This window comes from Hemiscyllium ocellatum, chromosome 11 (genome assembly GCF_020745735.1).
Source record: "Hemiscyllium ocellatum isolate sHemOce1 chromosome 11, sHemOce1.pat.X.cur, whole genome shotgun sequence".
Lineage (NCBI taxonomy): Eukaryota > Metazoa > Chordata > Chondrichthyes > Orectolobiformes > Hemiscylliidae > Hemiscyllium > Hemiscyllium ocellatum.
This window is the reverse complement of record NC_083411.1, coordinates 25,277,936-25,288,925: the sequence shown is the minus strand read 5'-3', so window position 1 is coordinate 25,288,925 and position 10,990 is coordinate 25,277,936. Positions and strand designations below refer to the sequence as shown.

The 10,990-nt window shown below is 42.1% G+C and overlaps 1 protein-coding gene across 2 annotated transcripts; it reads left to right on the top strand.

The window, feature by feature from the left end:
- Positions 1 to 1,759: 1,759 nt before the first annotated feature.
- On the top strand, positions 1,760 to 10,798 carry LOC132820136 (protein Wnt-11b-like). Of its 2 annotated transcripts, none has more exons than XM_060832077.1 (6): positions 1,760 to 2,036; positions 2,254 to 2,395; positions 2,683 to 2,915; positions 7,283 to 7,560; positions 7,729 to 8,021; positions 9,655 to 10,798. In XM_060832077.1, the coding sequence occupies exons 2-6, from the start codon at positions 2,325 to 2,327 to the stop codon at positions 9,827 to 9,829; spliced, it is 1,050 nt and encodes a 349-aa protein (XP_060688060.1). In that variant the 5' UTR covers positions 1,760 to 2,036; positions 2,254 to 2,324; the 3' UTR covers positions 9,830 to 10,798. The 2 variants fall into 2 exon arrangements, with proteins under 2 accessions (XP_060688060.1, XP_060688061.1); XM_060832078.1 differs by having other exon boundaries at positions 1,760 to 2,071.
- Positions 10,799 to 10,990: the final 192 nt, after the last annotated feature.

The window sequence follows — 10,990 nt, the reverse complement described above, 5'->3', positions numbered from 1 at the left end:
ATTTACAAAACAATCTACATTAGCAGAGTAAATGTCTCCTTCATTGTGTAGGCTAGAATTCTCCTCAAGAATACAATTATTTTCATTAAAGAAATCAAAGAACTGCAGATATTGAAAATCTGAATTCCTGGAATTTGAGTGGAAGTCTGCTTTCTCTCCGCAGATGCTGCCAGAGCTGCGGAGTTTCTCCAGCAATTGCTGTTTTTGTTTCAAACTATTTCCGTATCCTATTGGTTACTGTAATTTTGTTTCAAAGTAAAATAAAGCTTTTGACATTACAGCGAAAGTTTTATTTCTCAACAGTCAAACACAGGAATGATAATGGGGAAAAGACAACACAGTAATGTTCCCTCACAACTAAATCAAAGCGAGTTTTAAATAGCTGCTTTCCACATAGGGATTGCTATACAAACATACCTTACTTTGCAACGTTTTATTTTCAGCAGCTTTGCCTACGGTTAATCTGGTAGGAACAAATACCCGGTATTGTGAGTATGCGTTAGATGCTGGGAATGTGCTATCTGCCCCCTTTTTAAAACGATGATTGCGCGCCGCTGTTTGTTTCATCTCTCTGCCATTCTCATGCTAATTCTAAGTTTGACACAAACCTTCATTTCAAAAACAGTTCAAAGGCTCGGCAGATGGGAGCAGATCGCTGCACCGATTCTTCAAAGTGAAATCTTCCAAATGTCTGGCCCTGTGTGCACTCCGGAGCATTGATGGGAGGCAGATATAAAAGTTCCGCATTCCCGTTAATTAGCTTATACAATGTCGCGACTGATGGCTCTTCGCCAAATTAGTCAGGCCAACTGAACTATATATATCCCCTCGCTAACCTCACAAAATGGATACAGGGCAACCCAACAAGAATTTACAGCTCCAACAGGAGCTATTAATAGAGGGATTAATAACTAATCGATGGAGCTCCTCTTTTTGAGGACAAGATAGTTATGGTGCTGAGTGTGTGGTCAAGCGTGTACTGTATATTGGGATTGATATCATTTCCCTTCTTGTCTGTCACCCAACGAGGAGATTACTTCAACATGGGAAACTGTAAAGCCGTGCATATTGAAGACATAACATTTGACAAAACTAGTTGGTATCTGGAGCGATGGGATCATGAGGAAATTAAATTATTCGTTGGACTGTAAACGAGAGGCGATGGGGAAAGGGGGTGGGGTGGGGTGGAGGTGATCAGTGCCTATCTGGACAGCGGCTGGACGTATTAAACCCGTCTGGTTGGTTTTAAAAAAAATGGACCCGGTTGTGTTCAGGAATGTTGTTTGACTGTGGGGTTTGAAGTAGAAACCAAAAGAGAAAATGCTGGAATATCTCAAGGAGAGAAAAGAGCTGACGTTTCGAGTCTAACTGACCCTTTGTCAAAGTTGCCCAGACCTACTGAGATTTTCCAGCATTTTCTGTTCTGGTTCCAGATTCCAGCCTCCGCAGTAATTCGCTTGTATCTTGGCTTTAAAGAACCGAGTCCATGGTCAGTGCTTTTTCTGCAAACCGTGCTTGAATATCAACGTCGGATCCAGTTTCTCGGCTACAATAATGGGTGTTTGTTTTGCCGACCTGCCCTGGGGGGCAAATCCCATGGGGAGGGGGGTTGGCAGGAGCTGGATTTATGTGTATTTGCCCAGCCGCGAGATTAACATGAATAGGAATCCGTGTCTGCAGCCGCTTTGATGTCCCCGCAGCTGCCGTCAGCTCCACTCGCTGCACCTGAAGCCCACATCGCTGGGCTGGAATGGAGACAGCTCGCGTCATCCAGACCTATAAAAGCTGGCGTTTTCCGGGCCTCCCCCCCTCACAAACTTCACCGAGACACAGAGGTGGCTCCTTAACCCAGCAAACCGGAGCCCTGACACCCCGACCTCAGCTCCCGCCTGCAATCAACCCAGAGCGGAGTTCATCTCAGCGACTGGAGGAGAAATGTTTACGATATAAAGAGGGAACCTCAAATCCGAGGTGGAAGGCAAGAGTCACGTTTCCCACTGGCCAAGTCGTCCCTTTGCAGTGAATCCGGCAGTAGTGTGAGTGCGGACTGAGTCGATTGGAAGTATAGCTGGTACTGTCCTGGTCCCACTTCGCTTTCTTTGCTTCCCGAAGCCCACATGCATCATAGAATATTTCGGCCAGGAAGGATCAAAGTTTTTCCACTGGCGACTTTGCCCAGGCCGATTCAGAGGTCAATGCAAGTGTCAGAGAGGCAGCTGCTCGGTTTATTTACAAATATCTCTTATCTTCCAGGTGTCGCCTCAGAGACAGAACTCTTGTCTGGAGCGAGCCCCCCCTCGCCTGTTTATTTGACCAACTTGAAAATGGAGATTCGAATAGGTTACCTTTTGTTGCTGGTTGTTCAGTGGCAGCTGTGTGGCGCTATACAGTGGCTGTGAGTACCACTTTCTGTCCCTGAAAGGGTTTAATTATGTGGTCTGAGATGGAACAGATTTCAAAATAAAACAATTTGGATTTTCACATTCTATATGTTTCTATAATGAGGAAATTGAAATAGAATGGAAATCGAAAATTCGTGGGTCACTTGTCCCAGAGTTATTTATTGGGATTTGGCTTTGCATGTATAAGTTGTGTAAATCTTTGTTGGATATGTATTTGTTTGAGTGTTGCAAACGGAGCTCGGACCTGGACATCGAACAAGTCTCTTTATGTCTCGGACAGCGCCATCGCAGTCAGCGGGACCGCTGTGGGTTGGAACCATACCCAGCATTGTAAACGGCCTGGGTTAGTCCCAGACCAGCAGCAGCTCTGCCGGAGGAACCTGGACCTCATGCCCAGTATGGTGTTCGCGGCGCAGCAGACGCGTCTGGTTTGTCAGAAAGCCATGGCAGACATGAGGTGGAACTGCTCCTCCATCCAGTTAGCCCCCCGCTTCAATCCAGACTTAAACAGAGGTAAATACAGCGCGTTTCTGTTTCCTGCAGATTTAACATACAGTCCGTTTAAAAGTCCCATAGAGTCCCGTGGGAAAAAAAAACCTTCGGCCCAACTTGTCCATGCCGGCCAGATATTCTAAATTAATCCAGTCCCAATGGCCAGCACTTGGCCCATATCCCTCTCAAACTTTCTTATTCATATACCCATCCAGATGCCTTTTAAATGTTGTAATTGTATCAGACTCTACCACTTCCTCGTTCCATACAAATGCCATCCTCTGTGAAATGTTGCCCCCAGGTCCCTTTTAAATCTTTCCCCTCTCACCTTAAACCTATGTTCTCTAGTTTTGGATCCCCTACCCTGGGAAAAAGGCTTTGATATATAGGAGTTGGGAGGTCATGTTGTGGCTGTACATGACACCAGCTAGACCACTTTGGGAATACTGCGTTCAGTCCCGGTCTCCTTCCTATAAAAGGGATGTTGTAAAACTTGAAGGGGTTCAGAAAAGATTTATTAGTATGTTGCCAGGAGAGTTTGAGCTTTAGGAAAAGGCTAAATAGGCTGGGGCTGTTTTCTCTGGATCGTTTATAGAGATTTATAGAGATTTATAAGATCATGAAGGGCATGGACAGGGTGAGCAGCCCTGTCAGGATGTTGAAGCAATGTTGCATGTTGACTCTTCAATGCAGGATTAAGTCGGTGTGCTATCAGAAGTCATGATTTGGAGATGCTGGTGTTGGACTGGAGTGTACAAAGTTAAAAATCACACAACACCAGGCACCTGAAGAAGGAGCAGCGCTCCGAAAGCTAATGCTTCTAATTAAACCTGTTGGACTATAACCTGGAGTTGTGTGATTTTTAACTATTAGAAGTGTTATCCTCTTGATTTAGGAAAATTTATGACATGTGTTTAAAGAGTGCCATTCGCTCCCCAAAAGGTTTTCAGCTAAAGTCTAGTCTTATCAAAATGTAGCTGCCAATTTTCACACAGTAAACTCCCTCAACAATGAGAGAATCTTGTTTCATTAGTGTTAGTTGAGGGACAAATATTGGAGTGACCCCTCCATTCAAATAGTGGCAAGGGATCCACCAGAAGGGGCATGAGAGGTCTCAGTTTAAAATCCTATCCAACTGATAAGCATGTTTGACTGTACAGCAGCCCCTCGTGGTGCACCAGCTTGCCAGCCTAGGATTAACAACACTTCACTCTGCAAGGAACTTAAAATTCAATACGTGCTCAGGATTTCAAATAAGTTCAATTAATATTTACTATTACAAGCAATAAATTTTGAAAGGCAATCACACACAGCATGTTGTGAAATACAGCAGTTGAAAAGGTAATAATTGTGTGTGGGAAAAGTGGGCAGGATATTGGGAAATTTGGTGCTCTTCAGATACTGTCATCTCAAATACTTCAACATCTTGAACTGATTACATTACTTACAGTGTGGAAACTGGCCCTTCGGCCCAACAAGTCCACACCGACCCGCAACCCACCCATACCCCTTACCTAACACTACGGGCAATTTAGCATGGCCAATTCACCTGAATCACACATCTTTGGAATGTGGGAGGAAACCGGAGCACCCGGAGGAAACCCACGCAGACACAGGGAGAACGTGCAAACTCCACACAGTCAGTTGCCTGAGGCGGGAATTGAACCTGGGCCTGTGGCACTGTGAGGCAGCAGTGCTAACCACTGTGCCACCGTGCCACCTACAGCAGTGATAAGAACCTTGTATTTCAACACCATTTACCCCAAAGGACAGCAGGTTCTGTGGTTTGGTTGTTGGCAGTATTGTAACTGATCTTCAAGGCCCAGGGGTTAGCTCCCACCCCAAGACTGAAGCACAAAAGTCAAAGATAGTACTTAGGCAGAGCTGCACTGTTCGAAATGCAATCTTTTGGAAGAAACATCAAACCCCAAGACCTTGTCTGTCCCTGGAATGGATGCAATAGATCCCTTGACATTATTTTGGAAGAGAAAGACATTTTTCTCTGGTGTCCTAGCCAATGTTTATCCGTCAAGTCGCATAACAAAACAGAATATTCTATCATTGCAGTTTGCTCTGTGTGTGAGATTGTGAAACGTAGTAAACAGTGAAGAAGACAGACAGGCTGCTGAAATTAGTGCACAAATGTGCAAGGTGATATGTTTTGCGAAATAATTGAATGAGACCAAAATATAAAATGGAAATACACGACACTGTCATAACAGAGGAGCAGAAGAGGACGCTATAAACCGAGAAGATGGGAAAGCTGAGCAGGTCTGGCAGCATCTGTGGAGAGAGACAGAATTAACATTCAGAGTCCAATATGACTTTTTTTAAAGAACTTAGGTTCTGAAAAAGATTCATACCAGGCTGTTTCTCTCTCCACAGATGCTGCCAGACCCACTGAGTTTCCCCAGCATTTTGTGTGTTTTTTTTATCTTCTAGTTATTGATGCTTCAGGCATTGGGAACAGTTGCCTTTATCGTCCTTTAACTAAACCATCTAGATTTTAAATGTATCTACTAAATCTCCCTGTTAGCCTGCCATGAAGGAGAAAGATCCTAGGTTCTCCATTCTGCTCATATAGCCATAATGATTCATCCCTGGAACCAATCTAGTAAATCTCTTTGTGCCCTTTACAAAGCCTTCACTTCCTTCCCAAACAGTGGTGCCCAGAGAAAATGATCTAGCAGCATTGAACATATGTTTAGCTTAATTTCCTGTTTTTTTTTGCAATTGAAACCTCGGGTCCGATTTTTTTTTACACACTGTTTTAACCTGTCCTGCTATCTTTATCTTTAAAAAAAATGTACATGTAAGTTTCTCTGCTAATATTCCCCTTTTTGAAGTTGTGCTAGTATTTTAAATGTTGAATTCAATTGAATTTAATTGAATTCTTCTTACAATTGAAGTGAAATGTTTCTAACTAGACATAGATTACTAATAACTATCTGTGCCTGAGATAGAATCACACTGAGGTGCCTCATGATATTTTTCTGAATAATGTCTTTCTTTGTATTTTGTGCCATTGAATAGATTTAAAAAAACACAGAACTGTTGTAACCTTTTACACCCTGCAAAGCTGGAATAAGACATGACACATAAAACAAAGGGTGCATGAGTAAAGTGGTCTTACTCATGCATGAGTGAGATGGAAATGTGCTCAACTGTGCCAATGCACAGGATTTTATAAAGGATAACAATCAAAGAACAGACTTTTGTTCTTGCTGTCTGGTTTTATCAAAATCACTGTGCAGTTGACCCAGAATTTGCTTGTGCGATTCAATTGAGCAATCTAAACAGATGTCAAAATATCTTGTGAATGTCTTGTCAAGAGTTTTGATAGTAGGAAATTTCTTCTCTTACACTTGTAAATGGATGTCTCTTGGTGGTGAATACTCAAAATATTATGTTCCAACTTCGGGAAGCTTGCATTACTGTCCCTGCTTTTTATTCACTTTTAAAGTCAGAGCCTCATCTTAAAACGCCTCTACACCATTGTTGCACTGTGCAGTCATCTTCAGTCCTACAGCTTTAATTGTAGGACCCAGTTTTATTTAGCATACCAGTTCTCTTTGAACCACCAGCCACAATAGAGTTCCTCTGTCATCATAGTTCTGTTATTTGGAGTTTGGAGTGAGATCTTAGCATTTGTAGGTGGTTTTACTGACAGGCGGTGTCAGCGAGGTATTGATGAAGAGTAGGTTCAGACTATCAGAAAGATTACATTTTTCAATCTGTTGACCCTTGGAGACTTAATGTGGACAAAAATCTTGACAGTGCTTCACCAATATCAGCTATCCCTTAAAAAGCATGACAACTGAAAATCCATTACATGGAGGTCAGTGAAAATCTGGTTTCTTTTTTCAATCGGGTTGGTATGTATAACTAATCGCTGTGCAGATAGATGCATAATATTGATCAGAACCATTACTGATACAACATACAATTAGAAGGGCCTATTTTGAGGTGAGAAAGTTCTAAGTTAAAAAGTGGACAGATTTTCTTTACTGATGTAACAAAGCAGAAACTGGTAGACGTTAATAAAATAAAAGTTTGAAGATCTTTTAAAAGTGATTGCATTTATTTAGCATCTTTCACAGCCGCAGGATATCCCGTGGTTTTGAAGTGCAATCTTTCAAAAAGCAATGTGATAAGAGCCAGTTGATCTGTGTTACTGCTGTAGGCGGTTGAGGGATAAATATTCACCAGGATCCTGGGAGAACTAGTCTCACTTTAAAATCATGCAATGTCAATTCTTACATCTACTTGAGAGGGCAGGTTAAACATATCATCCGAAGAGTAAATGTGCGTATACATAAAAATCACATGAGTTAGTAACTGTGAAATTTGACTGGTCTTCATACCTCTTCTCTTTACATGTATTTCAGGAACACGAGAATCATCCTTCGTGTATGCACTGTCTTCTGCTGCACTCAGTCATTCCATAGCTCGATTCTGTGCTTCTGGCGAGTTGCCAACTTGTTCCTGTGGTCTCAGCCCAGCTGAGGTTCCTGGGCCTGACTTCAGGTGGGGTGGTTGCGGGGACAACCTCCGCTATGGGCTGCAGCTTGGCTCTGTTTTTGCAGATGCACCAATGAAAGGCAACAGAGCTGGAACACAGGCGAACAGACTGATGAATAAACACAACAATGATGTTGGCAGACAGGTAAATGGCTAATAAGGCTAAAACAATATTATTTTTCTGCCTCCTATTGCTCGGCTATATTGCACCCCAAAAAATATTGTGCCAACATCCAGAAAGTTATCTCTTCTAACTGAGAGCCAGTATAAACATGCATAACTTCAGCAGCTTGTTTCAATTTTCTCTTACCAGGCATTGATTGATTCCTTGGAAACCAAGTGCAAATGTCATGGTGTTTCTGGTTCATGTTCTGTAAAGACCTGCTGGAAGGGATTACAGGAACTAAACAAGATTGCTGTTAATCTTAAGTCAAAATATCTGGCAGCCACCAGAGTGATTCACCGTTATGTTGGCACAAGAAAACAACTTGTGCCTAAAGAGCTTGATATCCGACCAGTTCGGGAGAATGAACTGATTTATCTAGTGGGATCACCTGACTACTGCACAGCAAGTGAAAAACAAGGCTCCTATGGTACTCATGAGAGGTAAAGCCTGAACCAACTGTGATTCTAATGCTATCTTCATTTTCTATCTTTATTTATTAACATGGATATGATAGATTTATTTATCTCCTGGCAAAAATGGGATACATTTGGCTGATATTCCATTCTAAAGGTACTGCCCACCTGCCAGGTTCTTGTCCAATGATATTTCTTATGATGAATTTAATCATGGAACCCCTACAGTGTGGAAAGAGACCATTTTGGCCCAACAAGTTCACACCAACCCTCAAGAGTAACCCACCCAGACCCATTCCCCTACTACGCGACATTTATCCCTGACTAATGTACCTAACCCACACATCCCTGAACGCTACAGGCAATTTAGCATGGGCAATTCACCTAACATGCACATCTTATAATTGTGGGAGGAAACTCACACAAGGCACCGGGAGAATATGCAAAGTCCACGCAGGCACCTGAGGCTGGAGTTGAACCCAGGTCCCTGGCACTGTGAGGCAGCAGCATTATCAACTGAGCCACCATGAATTTGAATGGGGCTAATAAATATTTTATCAGATGAGCCACTTTGGGGAGAAATTTCACTATATCTTGTCTCCATTCTGACTTTCACAATCTTTTATCAAATGCACTGCATCAGTAATTTTGAGTGTTACTCATTTCTGCAGTTAGAATAGAACCGGGAATCTCTACTGATGTGAGACCCTAACAGCCCTCACAAGGGCCATAAAACATTTATAGAAAATCATTCTTTTAGGAACAAGATTACACAAGGACATTGAATGGTAGGACAATAGGCAGCTATCTCTTGTCTCTTCCTTTCATGAAACCTTAATAATGCTCTCAAATCTCTTAACCATGGGAATCACAAAGAAAAGCAAAGAGAAACAGAGTGAGAGAAAACAGTGGGGGAGGAAGGGAAGCAAACTAATGTTACTAAAACCATCCCCTGATACCATGGGAGAAATGTGGATTTTTGGCAGTGTTCCTGTAAAACAGATTAGATTAGATTCCCTACAGTGTTGAAACAGGCCCTTCGGCCCAACCAGTGCACAACCCGAGCCTCTGAAGATTAACCCACCCAAACCCATTTTCCTCTGACTAATGCACCTAACACTATGGGCAATTTAGCTTGGCCAATCCACCTGACCTGCACATCTTTGGACTGTGGAAGGAAACCCACGCAGACATGGGGAGAACATGCAAACTCCACACAGACAGTTGCCCAAGGCTGGAATTGAACCGGGTGCTGTGAGGCAGTAGTGTTAACCACTGAGCCACCGTGAATGAACATTTGTCCAATGGGGACTGTATGTGTCAAAGCTGAGTCTGCATGTTTGGATCACCAGGAACAGAAAACCACGCCCACCCTCTGCCATGATAGGTAAAGGTCACAGTGACTAATTGCAGTGTTTCGTCCAAATTTTGGTAAGAGAACAGATCCAGTATTTGTCTGGTGATATGCCTTTTTTATGAGGTTTTTGGTACTCGTTAGCTTAAGATCACCCATACACCTGAGACTATAATACACGAGGCAGATCTATTTCTATCCAGTAGATGTATTCAGTCATTTACAGGTCTAGTTTCATGTAAATACAGTAGTTTTTTGTTGTTTTGACATTTTTAACCGATCTTCCTTCATTTGCTTCATCTGCAGACAATGCAACAAGACTTCTGTGCGCAGCGACAGCTGTAACCTGATGTGCTGTGGTCGGGGATACAATGCATACACAGAAACAATTATAGAACGATGTAGTTGCAAGTATCATTGGTGTTGTTACGTAACCTGCAAAAAATGTGAAAGGACAGCGGAACGGTATGTTTGTAAATAATTGCTAAGGACCTTGCTCTATAAAATAGTAGTAGACTAAATTAAGCAGTGTCTGGGAACATAAACCATGGGGAGGGTTAAAAACCTGGAGACGGTTGCCAAGATAAAGACCAAAAATTCCTTGGACACTACTGGCAAAATGAGTGCAGCGAACCTCAATATTGAGAGAAAAACAACAGATAAAAGGCAAAATTGAAAAACCAAGAGAATGGACAAGTTTTATTCAAACGAATGGCAAGTGGACACATTTTCATTTATCAGAATGATTCTTTTGTTCCTTTGCTGTGTTCAGTGGCCTGAAGGATAGTTGACATGTTCAGCAGGAAGAATGCCAGTGATTTGAGTGAAGAGAATGGAGTTGAAATAGAGGAGAGAGCTGTGATCAACACTAATCAATTGTTGAAGAGAAAGATGGTGAAGGACAAAATGAAAAGAAAGCGCTGCTCAATCTGGGAAGAATTAAACGGGGTACACTTTCCAGTGTTGAGGGAACAAATATGACCTTGGACGATCATCTGTTCTGATTCCTTAACATTGAAATGCTGTAAGTACAGTGCAGCAGAACATGTTATCGAGCATTACAACAGAGGCATTCCACCTAGTTTGGAGTGTAACCTTAAACCCTAAGTATGATGACAAATTCCAATGCGCTGGAACTTATTACAATGTGCAATAAATGTGCCACCCTACCACTGACAGATATAATTTCGTTAGGAAAAGGACTCCTAGTAAAAGTTTCAGTGTTGCCAAATACGTGGCAGTTCTTATTTATGGACGATTTTGGGGGAGGTTGGGGAAGGAGAGAGCTGGCTAGATGTGTTTTTCACAGAGGCTGGCATATCAAGCTTGGTAAGCACAGGTTCTATTTACATGAAAGGGGAACGCTGGTTTCTGTCACATTCATAATTTTGTAGCAGTCAGCTGGTACTTCAATTTGTGTGCTTTTGTTATGTAGTGTTTTGTTTAATGTCTGCTTATTATTTATTTTCCTAAATAAAACACTTCTTCTGGTCTGAAGTTTGTGCCAAATCATTCTGGAGGAGACAGGAGTGAAATTATACATTGTTTATATATAAAAGGCCTTTTTTCCCCTGGTTACCATTGCTAACTGTTAAAGCTATCACCAATTATGAAACTTCACATTCACAGTTTCAGTTTTTCT